General features: G+C 38.9%; 1 protein-coding gene across 1 annotated transcript in view; it reads right to left on the bottom strand.

The window, feature by feature from the left end:
* Positions 1-26,860, bottom strand: part of LOC306661300 (myomegalin-like) — a 205,977-nt gene that overhangs the window by 112,435 nt on the left and 66,682 nt on the right. The window contains 1 exon segment of the mRNA XM_079140184.1: positions 20,669-20,779. Coding sequence (XP_078996310.1) covers positions 20,669-20,779 — 111 coding nt within the window.

Consider the following 26,860-nt stretch of genomic DNA (forward strand, 5'->3'; position numbering starts at 1 on the left):
CTTGGCCAAGAGACAAGGGACTAGTCCTTGGATCCCAGAAATATATTTTAGTAATTTCCAGAGGAGTTATTTTATAAATGAAGTTTTTTTCCATTAATTAAGTTTTAAAGCAAAGAGAGAACCCTAATTTGTCTAGATATCTGCTCTGTCATTAACTGTATGACTTTAGTCACCCCCAACACTTTGTTTTTATACAATTATCTTAAATTAGAGCTTTTCCCTCTTTCCCATAAGAATTATCATACTACCTGTCCTCATTATCTACACTGACATGAGACATCTAATCAGAAAGTATTCTAGTGCAAAACATGAAGTTTTTAGATTTTAACAGTTGAGGAAAAACTTGAATCAGAAGTATAATCCCTGTCTTCCTATAGATTCATATTCAATTTCTTTCACTAGTGAAATTAAGGCCCAAATTAGACACCAGTTGCCCCACCATGTGACAAGTGTCCCTCATTGCCAGGGAAAGGACAGCAAGGCATCATCCTCAACATCAAATAACCAACAGACTGTGCAAGTCCAGTGTACTCTCCCTCCCAGTTCCTGCTTTAGTAACCAGTCCCCTAAAGAGACGGAAAGAAACAAGCAGAATAGTTTGAGTTTGGTACAATACAAGGATTCATAAGCAAATGGCAAACTCTGTTCAGGTCATTGTTTGCAAGTCCAATCTATGTCAGTCCTTAGTAGGGGCCTGAAAGCAGCACTCTTTCTTTCCCAGTCTGGTTGACCTTCATTAGACAAACATCCACATTTGAGTGAGCATGAGGCCAAAGTTCTAAGGAGATCAGATATTTAGACAAACACGGCTAGGGCTCAGCTCATGTGTGCATGCCCATGTGCATGTCCATGTGCATGTCCATGTGCACGCGTATATAAGAGAGAAACAGAGACAGAGATAGTGTGCTCTTTGGCCAGAAGACAGCTGACTTGTGAGATGGTAGCATTTTTTTTTTTAACCATTTGTTTTTCATCAAATATTTAATGTGCTATTGGGGGAATGTAGCTCAATGGTAGAGAATTTATCTAGCATATGTGAGGCCCTGGATTTCATCCCTAGGACCAGCAAATTAATTAATTAATTAGTTAATATTAATTTGTAAGGCACTTTAATAGATATTAAAGCAAGACAGATGCAATCACAGTCCTAAGAGATTTTTATAGCCAATGTTTAATCAATTAAACAGTTGATTTATAGTAGAATATAATAAACAGAAGAAAACAATGAGTTGCATGGAAATAAGCACAGGTGGTAGATATAAATAGCAGCAGATATACAAGTTAAAGCAGGTCTGTTGTATAATTACCGGATTTAGCTTCCAAAGAAACACACCTGGACCCTATTCAAGACATATCATACCTTGGGTTGCTCGTGCTCTCAGCAATCTTGTTTTAGTCTTTTAGGGAGCAGGTATGTAAATCTGAACTATAGTACTGCCAAGAGAAAATTAAGAATCTAGTACTTGGGCGGTGGGTGATACAAAGTATAGGCCTTCGAACTAAACAGGCCTGGGTTCAAACACCAGCGAGGTTGCATTCTGTTGAACCACATGAAACTGCAAATTTCAACTGTTTTTTATAGTTCAACCTCTTTATTCTAGAGGCAGATCTCTTTAACCTAAGTTTTAGTTCCTTCAGGTGTTCATGTCAGGGAATTGTAACAATTAAATAAGAAGACATCTTATTTGCCAAGAAAAGAACTCAAGAAAAGAACATTCAAATAAGATATCTTTGGATTTTGCCAGTAGGGTAGACTACACATACACGTGGATATGTACACAGGACAGAATATATGGGAAATCTATCTTCTCAATATTGCTGTGAATCTAAAACCACTATAAAATGTAAAATTTATTTTATCTTAAGAGGCAAATGAGAAGAAATGAGGTGTGTTGCCTGTTTTATTTAGACTCTGAGCACAGGTCCTAAGATACACATTGCTTTCTGGTTCACATTGGCCTCCAATTAAACCCTTCCCAATGTGTCATGAGCTATTCATTCTCTATGGTCACTCTGTTAAAGTCTTGGTTGAATCCCAGAAGCCTCTGTAAATCTGGCACAACTGAGCTAGCAAATGAGAAGACATACACATAAATACAAATGATCTCAGTGATTCTTTCCCCTCCCCAGTACATTCCTTAGCAGGACAAGTCTCTCTCTTGGCTGGAGTCTCTGTTCACAAATAGGCCTGGCTGGGCTTAATTTAGCAAAGTCAAGTCCCCTGGTGAAAGCCAGGAGTGAAGCTGGAACCCCTGCAGTCCCCCAGGACACCTTATGTGGAGATAGGAACCCAGCCCTATTGAGGGAATTAAAAGGAATGTTCAAAATGATTTCAGTTATTGAAAAACTGCATTTTACAGCAATCATCCTTTGCTTTTCTTGGTTTCTCACACAAATGTTTTCTTAGGTACTAGGTACAGAACTTATTTCAAAGTATAGAAACTACATTGACTTTTCTATAGATAAATTTGTTCATAAGAAACCTATGGCCAGGAAAATATTTTTAAGTTATCTGTGGCATCTAACATGATCTGATATTTATCCCCAAATTCAGCTTTCAGTTCTGAATTGACATTTGCTTTGATTTATTCTTCAAGAAGGATAAAGCCACTTAAGCATACTGCAAAGTCCAGGACCATTTTTCTTATGTTGAAGCTTATACAAAAAACTGGACTCTAACAACTGGCAGTCACTCCCTCTTTGAAAGCCTACCTATTTCATAAAGCAAAGCAACTCTTCTGAACTTAGACTTCTGCTCCAGACCAGGAACAGCACTTACCCTACAGATAGATACTAGAGCTGTGCCATCAAAGATGGCTGGTATGAGCCACATGTAGGCTGAATCCTGGAGATGCGACTAGTTCAAATTGAAATGTGTGTATGTGAAAAACAGTACACACCAGATTTCAAAGACTTACTATAGGAAAATAATGTAAAATCTCTAATGATTTTTAAATGTTGATTTCATGTTGAAATGATAATATTTTAACTATATTATTAACATTGGTTTCACATGTTTCTTATTTTTTTTTAACATGGTCACCAGAGAATTAAAATTACATGCATGGTTTGCATTGTATTTCCTAATATTTGCAAGATGTTAGGAAAAAGATGTACTAGCTTTATGTACATCATATGAAGACATGTTCTGACCTGACTCACAGTTAATCCTATAATCTAACCACACCTTAAAGAGTTTTGTGGGATTATGGCATTTACCAACCATCAAAATACAGAAATGACTCCAGCTAATTAAGAGTGACACAAAACAACTGAGGAGGGTGAGAGCAGAACTACACTGAACAAGCAAATAGCATCACAATTCAGGCAATAAATTGTAAGTTAATGAGGGCAGCGACTCCCTCTATCCTCTCATCATTGTACCTGCTTTGGTAACACATAGCCATATATAGGTGATTATATATTTATCAAACAAATGAATGTTGTTCCAAATAAATACACAAGCCAGGTGTGGTGGTGCATGGCTATAATCCCAGAGGCTCAGGAGTCCTGAGGCAGGAGGATGATGAATTCAAAGCCAGCCTCAGCAACTTAGCAAGGCCCTGAGTAACTTAGTGAGACTCCATCTCTAAATAAAAAATTTTTTTAAAAGGGCTGGGCATGTAGCTTGGTGATTAAGCACCTCTGGGTTCAATCTCCAGTACCAAAATAATAATAATAAATGCACAATCCATTAAAAATAAATCCTCATTTATTTCAAGAATAAAATAATAAATCCTCATTTATTATCAAGAATATCCTCTTTTTACTGTCCTTCTCTTAGTGAATTTGCTTCCTGACACACCAGCCCCTCTCTTGGAGAGACCACTCAGTTTCAAGAAGAGTCAGAGGTTCAGCTGAAGTTCTCTGAAGACAGCAGCTGAGTGACTCAGGGGAAGGAGATAGCAAAGGATAGAAAGGTGGTTTCTTGCCCACCTTTTCTATGCAGATGAGACTCATCTGTAACTTCTAGGGTATTTGCAAGTAACTCTCACGAACTGTCCAGTTTCTATTATAGACTCAACAATGTTTATGTTAAAAGTTATAGAGGATATTTGATATCAATCCAGCCTATGAAGTGTTCATAATCTAGAAGTAGATTTTTAAAATATATACACAGAAAGATAATTGCCAAAAAGAGATTAAATAATATGTATCAATGTATCTGAACTGTAATTACTAGAAGAGCACAGAGAAAGAAAGGATTTCAGGCAATGGTGATAAGGAAAGGCCCACCAGCACAGGTGGAATCTCCACTGGACTCAGAAAAACAAGTAGGATTTGGATACACAGAAAGAAAAGGTACAGGTATTCCAGGTGTGGACAAGGATGTGTTAGCCAGGCCTGGTGGTGCACTCCTGTAATTCCAGTGACTCAGGAGGCTGAAGCAGGAGGATCACAAGTTCAAGGCCAGTTCGGGCAACGTAGCAAGACCCTAAGCAACTTATCAAGGCCTGTCTCAATATAGAACATCTTAAAAAGAATTGGGGATTTGGCTCAGTGGTTAAGCGCCCCTCAGTTCAATCCCCTGTACCAAAAAACAAGGATGTATCGACAGGAGTGAACACACGACGGGAGAGTAACTCATTCTAGGAATGTGATTGAAAACACATACAAGAGGAGGAGTAAAGCTTTTGTCCCACCTCATTTGGAAAACAAAAACAATACTGACAAAGAAAAAGCTTCTTAAAGTCTCCTTCCACCACATCTATCTATCAGCACCCTTGTTCACACACCATGTCTGTCCACTTGTGACCACAGATCCACCATACAGACTCCTATCTAAAGTCAAACTTTCCACTTTCTCATTAACTCCCATTTTCTCTACCTCTTAAAAACAACACTCATAGTCTTCCCTTCCTCTTCCATCAATATTTCACTTTCTACTGAAAAACTCTATTGGTATGTGAACATGCTATAATTCATCGATCTTTTTAAAAATTCATGCTCTTACCAGTCAGTTACTGTCCCATTCTTTGTTCTCCTTTGAGCCAAAACTCTTTAATGCAATTATTCATATTCACTGAATCTAATTCCTCTCCTCCCACTTTTTCTTAAGTCCACTACAATCAGGCTGTTACTTCCACCATTCCACCAAAACGAATTAAGATCACTAATGACATTTATGTGGTTAAATTCAAAGATCAGTTTTTAATCATCCTGTCACTCAAGCTATCAGCAGCATTTCAAATACACTTCTTTATTTCTGTTTCAGTAACCTATTTTGCTGCAGCAACTAAAGGACCCAACCAGAACAGTTTTGAAGAGGAAAAGTTTTTTGAGGATTTACAGTTTCAGAGGTCTTAGTTCACAGAAGGCCAGCTCTATTCCTCAGGGCTCAAGGTGAGGCTGAACATCATGGTAAAAGAGTGTGGCTAAGGGAAGCACCTCACACCATGATCAGGAAACAGAGAGAGGTCTCCACTTGCCAGATACAAATATATACTCCAAGGCCATGCCCCCAATTCCCACCTCCTCCACCACACTCTACCACATGAGTTATGACTCAGTTAATCCCTGTCAGGGATTCACTGATTGGGTTAAGACTCTCAAAACCCAATAATTTCTCCTCTGAACCTTCTTGTATTGTCTCATACATGAGCTTTTGGCAGACACCACATCTAAACCATAACAATTTGGCTTCCAGAACACCAGATACTCTGTCTCGGTTTTCCTCCCCCCTTCATCAATTTCTACTTCCTCTGTCCCCTTTCTGGTTCTTCCTTTTTTCTCCAAACTCTTAATGTTAGAATGACACAGGGCTTAATCTTTGGTCCTTTTCTCTTCCCCTTTGGTAGGTCTAACTAGCTTAGTGATCTGATATAGCCCCATGGCTTTAAATATCATCTACATGCTGATGACTCCCAAATTTCCATCTCTAGCCTAACCCTGTCCTCCACACTCCTGACATATATACAACTGCTTACTTGATATTGTCACATGAAAAGTCTAACCAATACCTCAAACACAAAATGATCAAAACTGAATTCCTGTTCTCCTGCCTTCAAATATACTTCATTCATAGCCTTCCCAGTCTCAATAATGACAACTCCAGCTTTCTTGTTGCTTAGGTCCAAACCCCTGGAGTCTTCCTTGATTCCTCCTTTTCTCACATTCCACAGCCAATCCATGAGCAAGTCTCAATGGATTTGCTATCCTTACCACTTCTCCCCATGATCATTGCTGTTACCTTAGTCTGATCACTCTTAGATGGATTACTGTGTGACTTCCCAATAGTCCTCCTGCCTTCTATTCTTGCCTTTCTTTGGTAAGTTTACAATACCATAACCAGATTTGATTTTTTCAAAAGTCAGATGGGACTGCCATTTGATAGATCCATCCTCTGCTCAAAACCCTCCAATGGCTCTATGGTGACTAAGAGTAAAAGCTGAAGTCTTTAAGACTGACAAAGCCTACCTGATCTGCACCAGTCCCACAGCCTCTGAGGCCCTGTCTCCCAGCATTCTTTCCCTATCTCATGCTGATTCAGCCACAGTGACTTCTCTGCTGTTTCTTTGCCTGGAATATTTTTCCCCAGTAATCTGATTGGCTAAATCCCTCATCTCCTTTAAGTCACATTTTAAAAATCACTTTCTAAGGTTTAGCCACTTTGGAAAATAGTTTGGCAGTATCTTATAAATTGAAACATATGAATATTATGTGGCCTAATCATTTCACTATTGCATATTTACCCAAGAGAAATAAAACAAAGACTTCTACATGAATATTCATAGCAGCTTTATTCCTAAGAGCCAATCATTGGACACAACCCATATGTTCATCAACAAATTAATGGATAAACAAATTGCATTATATTTATATGTTGAACTACTTCAGCAGTAAAAATGAATGTGCTACTGATACAAAAAACATAGATGAACCACAAAATCATTATGCTAAGTGGAAGAAGCCAGACATCACATTCTGTAGTATATGACTCTATATACATAAATTTCTAGAACAGATAAAATGTATCTATAGATAGAAAGCAGATCAATGGTTTCCTGCAGCTAGACATGTTAGAGGACTGGCATCACTGGGACATACAGCAACATTTTTTTAGGTGACAGAAATATTTCATCTTGATTGTTATTAAATTCATTAAACCATACACTTGATAAAGCTGAATTTAAAAAACTGAAAAGAAAAATGAAAGTGCAAATGGACAAGTACAAAGGGTGAGAAAGGAGCTCAGCATGGAAACTGCCTATCTAGGATGCTCTCATTGCCTCAGGTCAGATGGGAGGGCTATAAATGCTGTGAAAGTAAACCCAGAAACAAATACTGCTCCATTGGTCGCTCTCTTGTATGTTTACTTCTATTTCCATCTCATCTCTGTAAAAACAGAAGTGGAAGACATTGTGGTGGACAGACTAAATGTAGCTCCCTCTGATCCCTGCCTCCTGGTGTTCATGCTCTTATGTTCATGCTCTCAATTCCTTCCTTTGGATATAGGCAGGACCTGGACTTGCTTCTAACCAACAGAATTTGGCAATAATGGAATAATCCTTCTGTGATTACATTAAGTTTCAAGACTCTGTCTTCCCGAAGACTTGCTGGATAGCATTTCCATGCTGACTTGAAGAAAGTGGCCAAATGGGAAAAGCCCACCAGGCAGTAAACAGTAAGTGGCTTCAAGGAATTCTGGGTAGCTCTAGCCAACATCCAATAAGAAGTCAATGGCCTCAGTCCTACCACCACAAGGAATAGATTCTGCTGACAACCTCTGTAAGCTCTGAATCAGATTCTTTCCTATATAAGCCTCTAGATGAGAATGCAGAATGGTCAATACCTTGGTATTGACTAGTTGGATCCTAATCAGAGAACCCAACTAAGCCATGCCTAGACTCCTGACCTGTATAGACCGCAAGACTCTGTGTGTGTGTATGTGTGTGTGTGTGTGTGTGTGTGCGCGCGCGCGCGCGCACGCACACATGTATTTACATCACTGTCTAAATATGGCCTTCCCTGAATCCTTTTCAGTACTGCAACCTGCTCTTCATTCTTGTACTTTTTGACTTTGCTAGGGTTTAGATATGGTTTGTTCCCCAAGAGTCATGTGCTGGAAGCTTTATTGACAGACATTAAGAGGTAGTGGAACTTTAAAAGGTTGAGCCTGGGGGAGGTCACTAGGGGCACTACCTTCAGAAGGGATTACACAGTTCTCATGAGAGTGATTTATTTTAAAAAAAAGCAAAACTTGCCTTGCCCCCTCTCTGGCTTCGGGTCTCAGCATGTAACTTTTCCCTCTCACATTCCTTATAACTATGATACCATCCACCATGATGTTATGTCTCCAGGGGTAGACATCACCAGGGCCAGTAGCATGTTTGGACTTTCAGCCTCTGAAACTGTAAGCTAAATAAACCCTTTTGTTATAAGTTACCCATTCTTGAGTATTTCATTAAAGTAACAAAACCGACTATTTTACGCTGGTCTACTATTATCTTTTTTCTTTTTCCCCCCTAAGAGAACTTTCACTTTCCAATGTTATATATATTTTATTCATAATATCGTTCATTATCTGTCTTTATGATAGAATGTAAGCTTCATGAGAGAAGGAATGCTCTCTTTTGTTCACAGATATATAATCAAATTGACTCCAATAGAATCTGGAACATAGTACGGCACAATACACGTTTTTAATGAAAGAACCTAATGTTCAGGTTTAAACTAGGATCAATCTATTCTTATCCTCAGCAGAAACAGAGAATAGCTAATTAAACCTGTCACATACTGAGACCTAATATACCTAAAGTCCATTATTAGACTATCCTAACTCTGTTCTTTTCTAAAGTGAAAAATCTTAATTCCACTGCCTTTTTTTACAAGCCTTTTTTATTGTTTGATTGATAGTTGTTCTTGCTATATTGCTGAGGCTGAACTCGAACTCCTGGACTCAATGAATTCTGCCTCAGCCTCCTGAGTAGCAGGGACTACAAGGTGCGCCCCACTCCCACCCTAGTTAACAAACATCATTTTCTAATTTTTTTTTTTGGTTTGAATAATTTCATATTTCCTCTGAATTTGCAGAGTTTATTTCAGACTCAGCACAAGTTTGACAGGACAGCCCTGATTCTATTACATTCCACATGGAAATTTGTACCTGTTTTGCAGGTAAAATGAGGTCAATGCCACCTTTTACTACAGAAACACCAACGAAACAATCTACCTTTTCCTGCTGCAGCCTTGGCAAAAGCCACTGTGAAAATAGATACCGTTTTACTGAAGCCATTTCTTTCTCTTTGGCCAGACCTAAAACAATGTAGGTTCATTCACTGAAAAAACATCATTTGCATTTGAAAAGTGCTCAACTTCAAATCCTAAAGAACCTGCCAAGGCCTTGCTTATTAGTGTAGAATTAGGCCATGTAGCTGCCAGTAAACTAGGTAGGCTCCCTGAGGCTATTGATGGCAAATTTGGTCATGTGGAAAATGGGGAAAAGATACCTCCTTCATAGGGCTATTATGTGGTTGAGGTTAATATGTATGAAATGAATAAAAAACAGACTGGTACATAGTAAACACTAACTGGATTTGTTCTCCCACAGGATAAAAATGCAGAGCATTTAATATTTACTTTCCTGTGTATAAGTGAATTTGGGGAAAGGAGAGAAATATGGACAAAGAAGGACAGAATGGGCCTAAAAGTGGGAGGACTATTAATACCAGGAGTGGGACAAGACCTAAATCTAGAAATTTTTCCTGGAGATAAGATGCTACAAGTGATAGAGACAGAGTCCTCAGGCTGTTTTCCTTCTGAGCATTTATTATCTTCCATTTTATATCAAGACCCACAGATACCAGTCAAAGACTCTGGACCCTTGAAGAGGTGAAAAGGAGAAAAAAGAGAAGAGAGAAAAATTAAGAAGCAGTTGAGGATCAAATCTGAAAGCCTGGGGCAGAATTTCATTCCTAATTGATAATACCATCTTCAAACTGTCGCAGTTTTGCTGAAAGCCCCTTTATGTGACCCCCAAAGGGCCAAGCTTTCACATAGCTAAAGGAGCCCCTCTGCTCTCACCCCAGCTTTACAGAAGATGGTTGTGGCTATTTACTACCATCTTGACACTGAGTCCTCTGAGGATCCAAATGGCTTGGCAGTAACCTGGGCTGCCCCAATATCCCACACACTGGAAGGGGTCAGAGAGAAATAGAATGTATACTAAACCTTAAGGGATCTATCTTCTCTGAGTCCCAGAGGTTCACTACTTTCACTTGATTTCAGTGTCAGGAGGCACTGGGATTCAGATCTGGACCCAGAAATTGATTTTGGACCAGATTGCTGATACTGTATCCTGTTATATTCAGTGAGTTGTGCTGGGTAGACAAGACCAGATGTCCATTTGTATTACACACATACTCAGTTTTCTCCAGAGCTCCCTGACAGGAAGATCTGCTGGAGTATGTCAGAGGCAGCTACCTATATAACTTCAGAAAGAATAGGGACCTTCTAAGAAAAAGTGACCTGGAAAGACTAGCTTACTTCAGGTCCTCCACCAGCCCAGATTCTCCTTTTGCAGCTCCATGTCACAGTCTTCCAGCAGGTGGCTGCACCTCACTTAAAGGAGGCAGGCTCCTCTCCCCAAGCCCTCCGTGGCCTGTCTGAGGCCGTGCCTGAAGAGGAGGCTACTAGTCCTTTGTGGCAGCAAGGCTTCCATGAGCATTGGAGATGGAAAGCTGGCATTACAAGCCAGCCAGTGCCTTTCATTCACTCCTAACCTCTTCAAGCCAAGTTTCCAAATAGCAGAGAAGGTAACTGCCCAGTGTGGCACTTCTAAAGTTGCTTGGCAAAAAGCCATCTGACTATTACTTAGCTCTCCCTAGTACGGCATGTACTAAGTCTGTCCTTTGGTGTGTGAGTGGATTAGCTGCTATTTAACATGATAGGATGGGCCTTTCCAGTTTGTACCAGCCCCCACTCTGTGTCTTCACCCTGTGTAATAAAGCCTCATTTCTCTGTGTAGTTAAATTGCTCAGATAAGATAGCAAAAGCCAGAGCAAGAAGCAGAATAAAAGAAAAAAGAAAATGTCCATAGTAGCTTTTGAAAACATATGGATGATACTCCTGGGGAGGGGCTATGTAGGCTAGTAACTAAATATTTTCTTTTGAGGTAGAAATCATTCTTCTGTGAATTACTCTAGCTCTTGCTGTGTTTGTTCTATTTCAGCCCATTAATGCAAAGGCAAAGAAAATCTAACTTCTCATCAGCACATAAATTTCTCAAATTTTGGTTGGAGACCAAGGTCATTTTAAGCAGCCTGGGAAGATTAGTTAGGCATCCAGGATTCTAATCTCAGCTTGACCACTAATTTTCTGTGTGACTTGAGGCAAATTACTATTTTGGGCCTTAGCCTCCTTATCCTTAAAAACGAAAGATTTATCCATTAGGGGAAGCTCAGGCATGGCACATAGCAACCCTCAGTACTATTTTTGTAACTTTGCTGTAAGTATAAAATTATTTTAAAATAAAGTTTTCTTAAAAAGTGACTAGATTATAGAGATCTTTAAGATCCTCTCCAGCTCTAAACAGTGATTCCATGTTCTTATTTATCTCCCTTCAGGTGAAAGTGAGTCTCTTTCCAGCTAGTCAAACATATCAAGGCAGAATTTTGCCTCACTCCTGTCTCAGACAAGATATTGATTAGCACAAATATACTTTCTGCTTTTTAACATAGGCTAAACCCAAAGCAAAAACTGAGTTTTCCAAAACCACATTAAAATATTTCATCTGTACCCATTTTGTTTCTGTAAGCAAATAAATTCAGCCAGCAGGGGCAAGCTGTCTCTAGCAGTCCATGCTTACAGAATCAGCTTTTCCCTAGTAACTGTGCTAATTATAACTCCAGCTACCTGGTAACAGCTCTCGATTTTCCTGACATTGGCTGGCAGTTCTAAAGCCATTTCAGCTCTACTGGCACCTCTCATCCTGAGAAGCCAACAGAGAGGGTGACAGACTAGGTAAGGAAAAGCAACTACACATGCTAGGTGAGAACGCCAAAAAGGCTGCCCAGGATCACAGAACTTCAGAGATGTGAGGGATGTTAGTGTCAATCCTGGCCCCTTCCACTTGTTTCAACCACAGAGAATTGGGGGCCTGGAAAATCCTGTCAGTTTTCTTGATTCCTTTCCCTCAATTCTCTCATTCCAATCACTCCCCAAATCCTACAGGTATTTTACCTCATAAATATTTCAAAGGTCAGTTTCCTCCCCTCTATTCCTGTTGTCACACCCTCACTTAAGCCCTTATTTTCTTTTGCTCATCAGATATGACCTCCTGACTTCCTTACTTCTCTCTTCAAATCCATTTTCCCCAACCTACCAGAACCCAGGATCTAGCATGTTCTCTGCTGCTTAAAGCCCATCAATGGCTCCCTATCATACTGAGGACGAAGTCTGCACTCTTTAAAATGGCACCAAAAAAAAAATCAAAAAACAAAAAACTGTATCCTATATACCCTTCAGCCTCATTCCTGCCTTATTCTATACTTAAATCTAGCAGCTTAAAATTGCTTATGACACAAACCTGTAGTTTCTTTCCTCTAGGCTTTTGCTTATGGCAAAACTCTTTTTCTCCCCTAGTATCCATTGACTGAATAATATTTATTCCCCTTTGAAAACAAAACTCAGGGATCATCTCTGCAAAGAATCATTTGTAGATTTTCCTTCCATCTGCTCTGTTCATTTGGGATAAAGAAGCCTCCTCTGAGTTCCCTTATCCTTTGTATGTTTCTCTATTACTGCTTTTTATCATGCTCTATCACTTTTTTTTCTCATCTGAGATCTCAACTTACAGTCTAGTACTGGAAATACTTCATGTACCCAGTGAATGTTTATTAATGAGTAAATGGAGAATTCTAAATCTCTTATAATTCTAAATCTCTGTCCCCTGCTTACCTTTCCAGTCTCTCCTTAGCCACCACAAGCCCTTCACACCACATGTTCCAATCATCCCCAATGACCAGAGTATGCAGGCACACACTGCTCCATTATGCCTTTATGCTTTTCTATATTCTGTTTCTTTGGTCTGAAATGCTTTTCCATATTTCTTGTTATATTACCTTTTAAGACTTGATTCAAACTTCATGCATTCAGCAAGGCCTTTCCTGATGGGTTTTATTCCTAATATTATAGTAGACCTGTACATATCTCTATGGTTGCCTAAGCTTATTATACTACTTTTATTTATGTGTTGATGTCTTTCTCCGCCAACATCTACAAAATCAGCCAGCAAAGGGTATATAATCAATAAATGTTTGATTGAATACATGAATGTGTATGTGAAAATGAGTAAACAAATGGCCAAGGTGATATTGTAAATTAGGGAAAAATTTGAGACAGAAATTTCAAATGCCTGTTCTTTAAACTCTAAACTCTATTGGTGTATAAACCTGCATGAACACAACTAATAGGAAGAGTGTCTTTGTAATAAGTTTAGGTGAAAGTACAAAGTATGTAGATATCATTAAGGGGATGACTGAAAGTGTATTAGAATTAAACTACTTTTCAAAACTTAATTTGGAATTTTTTCCCAGTAATAGAGGAAAACTTCTTAAGTATTCAAAAGACAAAAGAAATCCCTCCTTTTCTCAACAAGAATATATCATGCATTCTAATTAATAGCTTTTATAAAAATGAGATTACTTGGGGCTGGAGTTATAGCTCAGTGGTAGCATACTTGCCTAGCAGGTGTGAGGCACTGGGTTTGATCCTCAGTACCACATAAAAATAAATAGCATGTGTGAGGCAATGGGTTCAATTCTCAGCACCACATATAAATGAATGAATAAAATAAAGGTCTATCAACATCTAAAAATGTATACTAAAAAAAAAAAAAGAATTTAGGTGTCCTGCCAGGCATGGTGGTGCACACCTGTAATCCCAGTGGCTCCAGAGGCTGAGGTAGGAGGATCACCAGTTCAAAGCCAGTCTCAGCAACTTAGTAAGGCCCTAAGGAACTGAGCAAGACCCTGTCTCTAAATAAAATATAAAAAGGGTTGGGGATGGGGGCTGGTACTGTGGTTCAGTGATAGAGTACTCACTTAGCATGCCTGAGGCCCTGGTTTCGATCCTCAGTATCACATTAAAATAAAATAAAGGTATTGTGTCCACCTACAACCTATATATATATATATATATATATATATATATATATATATATATATATATAAAATATATATATAAAAATAAAATTTTATATATATATAAAATAAAATAAAATTATATATATAAAATAAAATTTTAAAAAGGGGCTGGGGATATAGCTTAGTGGTTAAGCACCCCTGGGTTCAATCGCTGGTACAAAAAAAAAAAAAAGAAGAAGAATTTAGGTGTTCTCATTGAGTACAAAACATGCATCCCTATAATTTGATAACCTCAAAGATATTCATCCTTCTTAAATAGTCTTCTATTGGTTCATATAAAGGTTTCTAAATCTTACAGCCTGATGGAATTCCTGAAATTCCCTCAGCTTTTCAGTGCTTGGTATAGAAGGGTCTACATGTATACTGTTACCATATTGCTGAGCATAATTTTTTTTAATCAGGCTTGAATTAAATCCATCAGTAAGCCAAACAGAATTTGACCAACTCAGTCTTTCTTATTTATTCTCTTTGAAGAAACATGTGTATAGGAGGATGTCAGGGTTATTTTGCTACAATAGGAACACTGGAATTATTTTGTCATTTATATCCAGGAAAATTAAGATAGAGAATTGAGTCAAACAAGACAAATAGTCCCAAATCCACTACTGAGGAAAAAGAAACTCATTTGAAATAAAAAATGATCCAGAGCAAATGTGTCCAGTAATTGGACTTACCAGGATACTTGTGCCATCTCCAATTTGTCACAGTAATGGCAAATATTTATTGAGGTCTTACTATGTGATAGGCATTGTGCCACATTCAACTAACTGGCTCATTTAATCTTCCCCCAGACTTTATAAGTCAGATGTTATTACTGTACCCACCTCAGCTCAGAGAAATTATAGTGCAGTCATGTTTTGCTTAATGATAGGGATACATTCTGAGAAATATGTCATTAGGCAATTTCTCTGCTGTGTGATCATCATAGAATGTACTTACACAATCTTAAATGGTAAAGTCTAGTGCACACCTAGGTTACCTATGCAGCATACTATTGTACTGAATACTGTAGGCAACTGTAATGTATTTTATACCTAAACATATCTAAACATAGAAAAGGTACAATAAAAATGTGTTATAAAAGATTTTTTTTCAAAATGGTACACCTATATAGGGCACTGAACCATGAATGGAGTTTGCAGGACTGGAAGTTGCTCTGGATAAGTTTGTAAGTGAGTAGTACTAGAATGTGAAGGCCTCATATGTTACTGTACACTGCTATTACTTTATAAACACTTTAACACTGTACTCTTAGGCTACACTAAATTTATTTTTTAATTATTTATTCATTAATAATCAGCTTATAGTAACTTTTGTGCCTTATAAACTTTAATTTTTAACTTTTCACTCTTGTATAACAACTCAAAACACAAACATATTGTACAGCTGTACAAAAATATTTTTTCTTTATATCCTTATTCTGTAAGTTTTTTTTTGGTGTGTGTACATGACACTGGGGATTTAAGCTAGGAACATTTTACCAATAAGCTACATCCCCATCCCATTTTTTAAGTTAATTTTGAGACAGGGTCTCACTATGTTGCTGAGTCTGACCTGAACTTGCAATCCTCCTGCCTTAGCCTCCTGGGTTCCTAGGAGTGCCGCCAGACCTGGCAGCTTTTTTCTTACTTTTTAAATTTTCCACATTTTTTTTCCTTTTTAAACCTTTTTGTTCAAAAACTAAAACACAAACATACAATAGCCTAGGCCTATCACTGTCTGTCATCTCCACATTTTGTCCATTGGATGGTCTTCAGGGCAGCAATATCCATGGAGCTGTCACCTCTTATAACAATGCTTTCTTCTGAAATCCCTCTTGAAGGACCACATGAGGCTGTTTTATAGTTAATGCTTTTTATAAGTAAGAGTAATATACTCTAAAATACTAATAAGAGTATATAGTGTTGTAAATGCGCAGACCAGTAACATCGTTGCTTATTATCAGGTATTACATACTGGGCATAATTGTATGTGCTATACTTTTATGCAACTGGAAGCACAATAGGTTTATTTATACCAATATCACTATAAACACAAATGTAATAATACAGTGCCCTACAATGTGGCAATGGCTACACCATCACCATGCCATGGGAATTTTTCAACTCCTTTAAAATCTTATGAGGCCACCCTTATCTATGTGGTTCTTCATTGATCAAAATATTAATATGAGGCACATGGTTGCATCTGCCCAAGTTAACACAGGAAGTGAAGTGATAGAACCAAGATTCCAAGCCAAGTCTGTCCAGCTTATGGCTCTTAACTACTATGCCCAGTGACAGCGGAATAGTAGAAACAATGGCAATTTGGTACATAGGTAAAATCAGTAAGCTGTTCAACAAAGCTATCGAAGTATGCTATATACAAACCTCAAAGATTGCTCAGGAAAAGGATCAGCTAATCTCAAAGAGAAGAAAACCAAAGTGGTTTCAAAAGAAGTGGTTTCTCAAAGAAGTCAGGCAGTTTAAGACTCATAAAACAATGGAATACACCTCTCAACCACCTATCTAAAGGTCAAATTCACTTTACATCGATTATATCATGACATTGACTATATGGTCCAGGATGACAACATTCCATTTCTCTTGGCCTTTCTGCTATTCAATAAGGCCCTGTCATATTTTAAATTCCATTCTTAGAATGGAACCTTAACTCTCTTAAAAAGCAACTTTGGGTAATAAAAAAATCCACATAAGTTGAACAAGTAAGTAATCATCATGAAGCAAAAGAGAGGATGGTGGTTTTGTGTGCAATTTGAAGATTGGGTGTTAACCACACAGCAGTGAATTTTATAAATTCCAGGGTTGGACATGTTTCTGGTGGTGGCACACTCTGCTAACATGAGAAGATGCAGGATTAGGTAATAACAACGAGGAAGTCAGCCAAGTTGCCACCCAGAAATTACTTACCACAGCAGCTGCAGTCCAGAAATGCTAACAAGCCAGTCTCCCTAGGAGTGGGCCATACTCAGCTGTGGACCACTCACAGAATTTTCTCATTTTCCTTTGCTCCAGAATTGGGAGCTATATGCACTTCAATGATTACCCTTTAGCTTGTTTTATAGATTCAAAATAGTCTTCTCCCAAAAAATTAAACCTACAATTACTGTTTGCTACCAAGAGGCAAGCAGTGGTACCTGATCATGTAGGCATAAGTCCCAGTCTACCTGTATTGAAGGGAAGCAGACCCTTCCTTTAAAAAAATTATATATTTATATACATTTATAAATATACGTATTTAATATTTCTAAAAATTGAAGGTTTGAGGACAGCTTAAACACTCAATACAAAAGTAGCCAATCTCAAAGAACCAACTTTTAATTATAATTTAATATTATTATATCAATCCATAGCTAGTATGAATCTAAAGAATTTTTCTCAATTCTCTGAATAGCCAAACAGAAACCCTTATGTCTTCTATTAACTTGCTTTGAAGTTGATATTTCTGGATTTTTATCTCTCTCTCTAGCTCTTACAACTTCTCTTACAATTAAAAGTCTATTTAGCTTCCTTCGCAATTAAGAATTATATCCATTTTAATCTCTTTCTCAAACACCTGAACACATGATGCTTGGAAAAAAAAAAAAAAAAAAGTACCCTCTTTCTAGTCCTCTTCTCCCAAATTTTCTCTGACGTTATGGTGGAATGTTTTATAGTCTCTCACTCTGACAGTAATTCCTCATTTTAAGGTACCAATATCTCAACAGAAACAATAAAATAATTAATATTCCCAAAAGATTTGCACTGCTTATATGTTGCATAAGCATTGGTTTTCTTTAAAGAGTTATGCAAACAGCTGGGGTACGTACCCATGGTGCATACCTGTAATCCTAGTATCTTGAGGGGGCTGAGGCAGAAGGATTGCAAGTTCAAAGCTAGCCTCAGCAACTAAGTGAGACTGTAAGTAACCTAGCAAGATCCTATTCAAAATTAAAAGGGCTGAAGATGTAGCTCAGTTGTTAAACACCCTTGGATTCAAACCCTGGTATCAAGGGGAAAAAAATTATATAAACAGTATTCAAGTTTTTGCAGATTCTAATTAAATTATGATTTAATGTTTTTACATATTTACTTTTAAAGAAATGTCCTTTCAACAACTAAAGAAAAAATCAAGATAAGTTTGGTAACAGAACAGTAGTCTAAATTCTCATCTGAACCACCTGACTTACCATGTGAGAATGGGCATGTTACCCTTGATATCTTTTCATCAACACTGCTGATCATTAATCCTAATTCTAACTTTGTGGAATCATGATGTGAATAACAAGCATTAACATAAGATGCAGTCAGCGAAATATATGAGGGTGAGATTATAAAGAGTCAAACCTCAACTTCATTTTTAAAATATCAGAATAACTATTACTAAGAATACAACTACTACCTTCTAATATGACACTGTTTACAAAGTGCTTTGACACAAGTTTTATTTCATCATATGATGCTATTTATTCATACAATGAATAATTTTCAGTGCCTGTGGACTTATTCATATTGCTAGGTCTACACAGGTTAGAACAGACTCAGAGAGGTTAAGTGGCTTGCCTAGTTCCCCTGGTTGTCCATGGGTCCTAATCCAGTGTTTCCTAATCCCTGGTCCTTCCATCAAAACAGAACTGTCCTGGTGTCTAGCAATCTCTTATCATTTCCTAGTGTAATAGACTAATTTCAACTGTGATGTTAATTGAAAGTGCTTTTATGTGTTCTGCTTCTCAAACATAACAGCATTACAACCTAAACCTGTAGTGCTTTTCAAATAACCACAGTCAGATGAGAAGAGTAATGTGACAGGCAGATTAAACGAAGATTTGGTATGATGGGAAAGGAAGAGGACACAGAAATTTGAAATCCTCCAAATCATATGGAATAATACTGCCTGACCACGATACTCAAACTCAAGATGAGGTAGAGATAGGGCAATACCTACCTTCTGTATGAGACCCAGGGGTTAGACTAGAGTGGAGCAAAAAGGTTGTCACCTCTACATGTGACAGCGTGCTGTGACTCACTCCCCCCATACCCTGTACAGCTCCTGTAATCTCATCAGCCACACTTTTCCAGAAGAGAATGGTGCCCTCTGTCACATCCCACCCAAAGCATGCCCTGAAGATGGTCTCTTTAGCCAGTGCAAAGCAGAGGATGAGACAAAATTATTTAAGCAGTAGTTTGGCTCAAGCTAAAAGAAAATACTTTCTCTCAAATAATCTAGAAAATTGCCCCTTCAGTCTTGCTTTCGACTGATGGGGAACTTTCTCCCTCTGCACAGGGAACAAATTTGTTCACTATTCATTCCCTGAGCCAAATACTGCCACTTATGCTCCCCTGTCTCCCTCTCTGAGTTACCATCCTTCCTGACCTCTGGCAGCTCCAAGAGGCACATAAAAAATGAAGGGTGAACCTGGGCAAATCTCAGAAAATGTCAGATTATAACATGGAATTTCAGGAAAAATAGGGCATAGTGCTAACTTTCTCAGCAGTTCATGTTAACTGAATTTACCAAATTTATCATTTTGGTCTCAAAGACATCAGCTATTCTCCAGATCCAAGATGTTATTCAGCAGCCTGTAACACTTCCCCAGCCTTCTTCTGGATAGGATAGGAAAGGATATACAAATAAAATGACAATGTTTGTTTAGTCCTCTGTCATAAAAAGCAGGAGTTTATAATCTCTGATTTAGTCAGAAGTAACCAGCCCTAGGTTATTCAGGCCACTTCAGATCCATCTGCTCAGATACTAAGAGGTCTAAGGAAATCAATGTTGTGGTAACCAGCTAGGAATCTTAATCCCTGTGACCCATCACCTAAAGTTCTCTTACCAAGGTGCTGTCTCATCTCACTCTCAGCTCAGCCAACACATTCTGACCCATCAATCAAGAGAGTCCTCTTTGCAAAGGAAAGCAACCATTCCTTCTCCTAAAGGGCCAGTGAGTCTACCACTATCTCACAGGTATCCTCTTTTTCATTCTTAGGTGACCTATTCCTAGTTCACTAAAAATGTCTAAGATCCTGTCTCAAAAGCTTAATCATCTTCAAAACAAACATGGATTTCTCAAGGACGGGACTATCTTCAGCCCCTGCCCTTTTCTCCAAGGCATCATCCGATGCCCCACTGATCCAGGGCTAGAAGGGACCTTTCCATAGCAGAATGTAGTCCACCTGCTTAAGTCACCTCCTGTGCCAGCTTAAAAATGCAAATTTCCTTCCTGATTTACTAAATCAGAATCCCTGGAGTGAAGTAGAGAATCTACATTTTAAATCAGTTCCCACTATGACTGTTCTGCGCTGTTCCCCAACAGGGTTTGAGAGTTTCTTCTGGTTTACTGCAGCCCCCTCCCTTTACAGCGAAGGAAAGTAGAGAACAGGAGCAAGAGTAGTGAAATGCGCGCGTCCAAGGTCACACACTGCGTTTAGGTGACCAAGTCTGGACTGAATCCTGTTTCTCTCGCTGACCAGCACAGCACCAGCTAAGAACAGCCTAGAATAGCGACAGGTCGCGTAGACCGCTGCTACCGAGGCCCCTGCACTCACCCGCTTGTAGACGTCCTCCCGGCTGGCCTCATACTTCTGTTGCATGCGCTCCTCCAGGAAGTAGATGCGCAGCTTGAGGCTGAAGTTCTCCTTCTTCAGGTCATTGAGGTGCTGGGACAGAGTGCGATATCCATTAGACATGGTGGGCAACCCATGGGGAGGAGCATGCCCGATCGCCCCCTCACCCCAGGAACATGGTGCAGCTGCACCGCGGCATGAAGCGAGCCGGCTGGGACGCTGCTGAGGTTACCGGACCCCTAGGGAGGCCGGGGCTACGGCGACATGGCCCCGGACGCTGGCGCTTTCTCCAGGATTTAGGACTGGGTTCGCTGCTCTGGGTGCTGGAGCGCAACGCGCTTTCCTTTTTTACCTCGGGGAGATATTTGCGGAATCCCTGACAGAGGAACATGCTGTGTGAACTCAGACACAAGTGGTGTAACCCGACTCCAGGCCAGGACTCGGCTGTCACCCTCCTGGAGCCTCCCAGACCCAAGTGTAGGCAGTTTAACAGTTTCCAGGAGAAGAGAGGGGTTGACCCCCAGATGTTTCCAGGAAATGGGAAGGGGCAGTAATTCAAGGTGACAGTGGCGGAGGGATTGCAAAGAGAAGGAAATAAAAGGATGCAGAGTACTGGGTAGGGGGTACTTTAAGCTCTTGGTGGCTAATTTGGACCAAAAAAACAAAATTGTTTTAATTAAAAAAAAAAAAGTGTGGCCAGAAGCAAGAGCACCTGTACACAAAATGGAGAAGAGCACATGTACACAAAATGGCCCACAAAAAGGTGGCCACATGTCGAAATATCCTTTCTGTTAGGTGCAAATCTTAAAGGAGCTACAAACCAAAGAAGTCTCTAATTCCTTAGGTGATTCAGAGCCCACCTCTGATCAGTTCCTTTCAGTTTTCCTCCTGATTGTCAGTCCCTGAGCTGTTACATTAATGACTTTTATTCCCTGCTCCTCTCCCCATAGTCAGCTCTAAAGAAAGAGTGAATCTTCTAGTTGAGTGGAATCTTTGCAAACTGTTTACTAGTTACAGGAGCTCACACAGCCGGTCAAAGGCACCTCCCTCTAGGGAAGAAGGGAGAAGAGAATGTGGGAGGAGCAGAGGGAGGGAAAGAGTCACCCTCCTGGAGCCTGGAGATTTCAGTCAGTTACTTAACTCAGGCAACTGCCAAGTGGAGCCAAGCACTCCTCACCAGATCCTGCTCATAAAGCAATTTAAGATCCTTGAGTGACAGCTGCAACATTAGCAGGAAGTATTATTTATGCCATATCACAAGGGACATTGAAGGTGACTAGGAGACAACCTCACAGCACAAATACCAAACACAGGTTCTTGGCTGAGTAATAATAGATATTTTTTTTAAAAATGAATATTAACGTCCAAGCTAAAGAAAACTTAAAAAGTTTATACATATGTCAAGCACTCGCTTCTTCCCCAACCTACCTGCTTCTCCTAAGTTCCAATTCTTTCCCAACCCTCCACAAAATGATTCAAGTCTATATCTCCTGAGTACCCACCAGGTTGATGAAAGCAGTCTCAACCATCAAAGAGCTGATCAGCACATGTTAAGATATGTTTTACACTATAATGTTCCAAGACTGTGTTTTTCAAACTGCAATCCAGCACACACACACACTTAACTGAAATAAATATTTCACAAAGTAATCGTTACCATCATTATACAGGATATGCTCTAATATTTTCTCTTCTTTTTCTCTTTCTGAATGACCTGTTAAGTTGATTTCATGAACAGCTGATAAATTTCAACCTGCAATTTGAAAAAAACTTTGACTTTATGAAAACGCAGAAGAAAAAATGATCAGTTCTTACTGAAGTGATACCAGGAAAAGCTTTTTTATCAGCTGAATTAGCACTTTGCCTTAAAAGATAGAAAAAGGTTGAATGAATTAAGAGACCTCAGCAGGGCAGAATTAGAACTGCGCATTCTTCCAGATAAATTAGTGTTGTAAATAGACAACACATTTCTTCATGGAGAGTTGACAATTTAAGTCAAAATATTCCACACTTAAAAAAAAAAAAAAAAAAACTACACAAAATTTATTTAACTATTTTCATTAAATCTGCAATTTTGGAATAAATTAATATGCTAGGCTTACAGACCATGAGGAGCAAAATCTAAATTAAAATTAAAAAAATACTTTCCTAAGGTGTAGTGGTGCACCCTGTAGTCTCAGATACTTGAGAGACTGAGGCAGGAGGATTGCTTGAGCTAGGATTTCAAGGTCAGGCTGGACACCATAGTGGAAACATATCTTAGATAAATAAATAAAATTTAAAAATACCTTCTCTAGTCCAAGTTCTGTTACTAAATAGCTGTCTGGACTTAAGAGTGTACTTTTATGGAGGCCCAAATGTCTTCATGTATAAAATGATATGGTTGGGAATGGAGTGATTTTTAAGGCCCTTTTCTGCTTTAAGTTCTTAGAGTGATGACCGAGTTATTATCACTTTCATTTGGGCTCAAGGAGAGCTAGGCTGCCAGCTTCTACACTAGTGTTTAATCAAGCTTTGGCTGTCAATTTGGATTCCTTCATCATGTAAGAAAAATTTTTAAAAGTTTTTTTGGGAAATAAAACTGTATAAGAATGCAAGGTATTCTTATTCAGCCTAGATATTTCTGTACATTTATACCTGTTTTATCCTGTGCCCCTCTTATCTTCTCCTATCTCTCTGGTCCATTTTCTGTGTTTTTCTGGCAGCCCCTTAAAATTGGTGCTTAAATTATAGTATGTCCTTAGCCTTTTGCTTTTTTGTTGTTATTTTGTTTTCGGACTCTCTCCTTTAGAGATTTTATCCACTTTTAGTTCTATAACTTCTACCTCCCAAACAACTTCTAAATCTTCAACCAGTCTTCTGGATCTAGTCCTCTATGTCCACTCTTTGCTAGATAGCTCAACTTGAATGTCACACCCTCAAAACAAACTTTATAGCAAATACTTTTGCAGTAGTCCCTTCATTTGTACCAGAATCCACTCCAGCCATCTGTTCTCCATATTAGAGCCAAAGTAATGTTTTCAACACTCAAATATATCCTGCCATCTCCCTTAATTAAAACTCTTCACAGGCATCACATCACTTTTAGACTAAAGGGAAAACCCACCACATGTCTTTGAGACATCCACCTCTTTTTTTTTTTTTTTTTTTTTCATTCAAGTTTTGTTCCAAATTTCATCCAAACAAAACCTTGCCTTCTTCCCTGGCTTTTCTTCCTCTCCTAAAACAAATATTAACATTCAGCAAGTGGTTCATATGCTGCCTTTTGATATTGCTTCTATTATCTTGGAAGGTTATTTACACTGTTTAGAGTTATTTGACTTTTCATGTGTTTGCTCTCCCTACTAGTCAAAGCCACCAAGGAAAGTGTCAATGATTAAATGTCTTTATCTGCTCCTACAGCCCCTACAACAACCTAACACCATCTCTATGGTAACAATCACACCACTGTGTTGTCACAGCCTGTTTAAAGTCACCTCAACCAAGCTAGAGTGTTTCGAAGGTTGGCAAAGAGTATTTTGTGTCTTTGTATTCTCTACAGAATATTTACAAAGCACTCCCCAAATATTGTGGAGGTGATGAATGGATAATTATCCCATAAATATGTTTTGCTGCTCTGCTCTGTTCTCTATGGGCTGGTTTGCCTGTATTATTTCTTATAATGTAAAAGGTTTGTTTTAATAATTGCAAAGAAAATACATTTGTGAAAATGGTAATTATAGAAAAATGATGTTTTGTTCACCTAAATTTCTCAGATTGTATGCCCACCCTGACCATTTCCCTGAACTCCAAGTTATGTCTAACTTCTTAGTAGAAATGTCCATTTGAATATAGACACCTCATATTTGTGATATCTAAAACAGAACTCCCTTTCTTCCCCAGCAAACATGATCCTCACCAGACCCTATTCAGTTTGTACCAACTTAGTGTTTATAGTTTTTAGAGTGTCTATAGTTGTTTGGGCCAAAATCTTTTGAGTTTTTCTTGGCTCATTCTCTTTCATATACATCATTTCACCTGTCTGTGGATCTTATTGTTTCATGTATATATGTATTCCATGTAGCACCACTGCCACTGGAATTTCTACCACTGTGCTCCAAGATACCATCATGTTTACCCCAAGTTATTTGAATAGCCTCCTCTACTGGTTCCCCTGCACCCACCCTAATTCCCCTACAGTCTATTCCGAACACAGAACCAGAGAGACCCATTTAAAATATGTCAGGTTACTCAGCATGAGAAACCCCCATTCTCTACCTCAGAGTAAAGGCTGATATTGGTTCATCAGCCCATAGGCCCGGGCCTTGCATGATCAGAAGCCTCTCTCCTTCCCTCCAATTCCCTAATGTACTCTTCCTGCCACTCTCTCCCTATACATCCTGCTCCAGCTACAGAGGTTCCCCTTGCTTCTCAGAAACAGTAAGCACGCTTCTTCCTCAGAATCTTTGAGCTGGTTGATCCTTATGCCTGCTATGGTCTTTCTTTAGATAGCTACAGGATCCTCTTCCTCTCCTTCATCTTGGATCAAATGCCCCTTCTCTAGGTCCTCAATCCCCAATAGTGCAATAAATAAATAAATAAATAAATAGGGCTGGGGAGATAGCTCAGCTGGTAGAGTGCTTGCCTCGAAAGCACAAGGCCCTGAGTTGAATCCCCAGTACCGCTAAATAAATAAATAAATAAATAAATAAATAAATAAATAAATAAACAAACCACAAATGCTACCTTCTGAAAGAGGTGACTACCCTATTTAAAACCATAACCTACCCATGCCTCTTGCCAGCATCCCTTCATTGTTTTTAAATACTATAGTATGAACACCTTCTAAAATACTACATTTACTAGAATTTCATTTCTCCCCACTAGCATGTAAATGCCATGAGAAAGCTGAATTTGACCTATTGTATTCATGCTTTATCACCAGTGCTAAGAATGATGCCTAGTACATAGTAGGTATTCAATAAATATCTGTTGAATAAAAGAATGGATGAAAATTAACCTGCTGATTTCTTTGGCCTCCCTGAATTTAATTATAATAATACCCAATTGGAACACAAAATTAAAAAGATATTTTAGGATAAAGAGCATACCTAAAGACACTCCTCCTTCTAAAAAGGGTATTTCAGAAATAAATTATTCTAACAAACTAATGTTAAAATGCAATGCAGAATCTGGACTTGCTTTAAGACTTGTGAAAAAAATAGAGAATAATACTTGAAAATTTGTAAGCAAAGGACAATACAAACTGTATAATGGGGAGGGGGGGGGAACCAAAACAATAGAAATTAGGAAGGAGAGGTGGCCAGGGAAGGTTCCATAGAAAATTGGTGCCTTATTGCCCATTAAAGGAGGAAATCAGGTTTGGTAGTCTGGAGGGAGAGTACAAGCAATCCAGGTATGCAGAACATAAGTGAAGGAGAAGAGGGCCAACTGACTGAAGCAAAGCGTACACACCATCTTGGAATAAGGGAACAGAGATGATGAGGCATGAAGAACCACCCTGGGTAAATATTGCAAGTCAGGGTGAAGAGCCTTGACTTTGTTCCTTGAGGCAGGTCCTGGCTCTCACTGTGGACAAAGGGTGATGTTGTGGTTGGGATATGAGGTATCCCCCCAAAACTCATGTGTGAGAAAATGCAAGAATATTCAGAGGTACAGTGATTACATTATGACAGCTGCCACCTAACCAGTGGATTAATATGGATTAACTGGGAGGGAGCTGTAGGCAGATAGGGTGTGGCTGGAAGAAACAGTTCACTGGGGGCATGCCTGTGGGGTTTATATTTTGTCTCTGGTAAGCAGACCTGTCTCTCTGCTTCCTGGTTGATGGGAACTGAGCAGCTCTCTCCTGCCACGCCCTTCTGACCATGATGTTCTGCCACATCTTGGACCCAGAGCTATGAAGTTGCCGATCATGGTTTGACCCTCTGAAACTATGAACCAAAATAAACTTTTCCTCCTCTAAGTTGTTCTTGTCAAGTCTTTTGATCATAGTGATGCAAAACTGACTAAAGCAGGTGAGGAGAAAGGCAGTGGGGATGAGAACTGAGAACTGCCTACAAACAAGATTGTTCTGTTTCTTTGTTTACTGATTATGCTTTGTCTTATTAGTTTGTTTTCTGTAGCTTTATCAAACAAAAACACGCATACTTGGACTGCACATTCAACTTACCA

Source organism: Sciurus vulgaris (genome assembly GCF_902686455.1).
Source record: "Sciurus vulgaris genome assembly, chromosome: 1".
In the NCBI taxonomy this organism is placed as follows: Eukaryota; Metazoa; Chordata; class Mammalia; order Rodentia; family Sciuridae; genus Sciurus; species Sciurus vulgaris.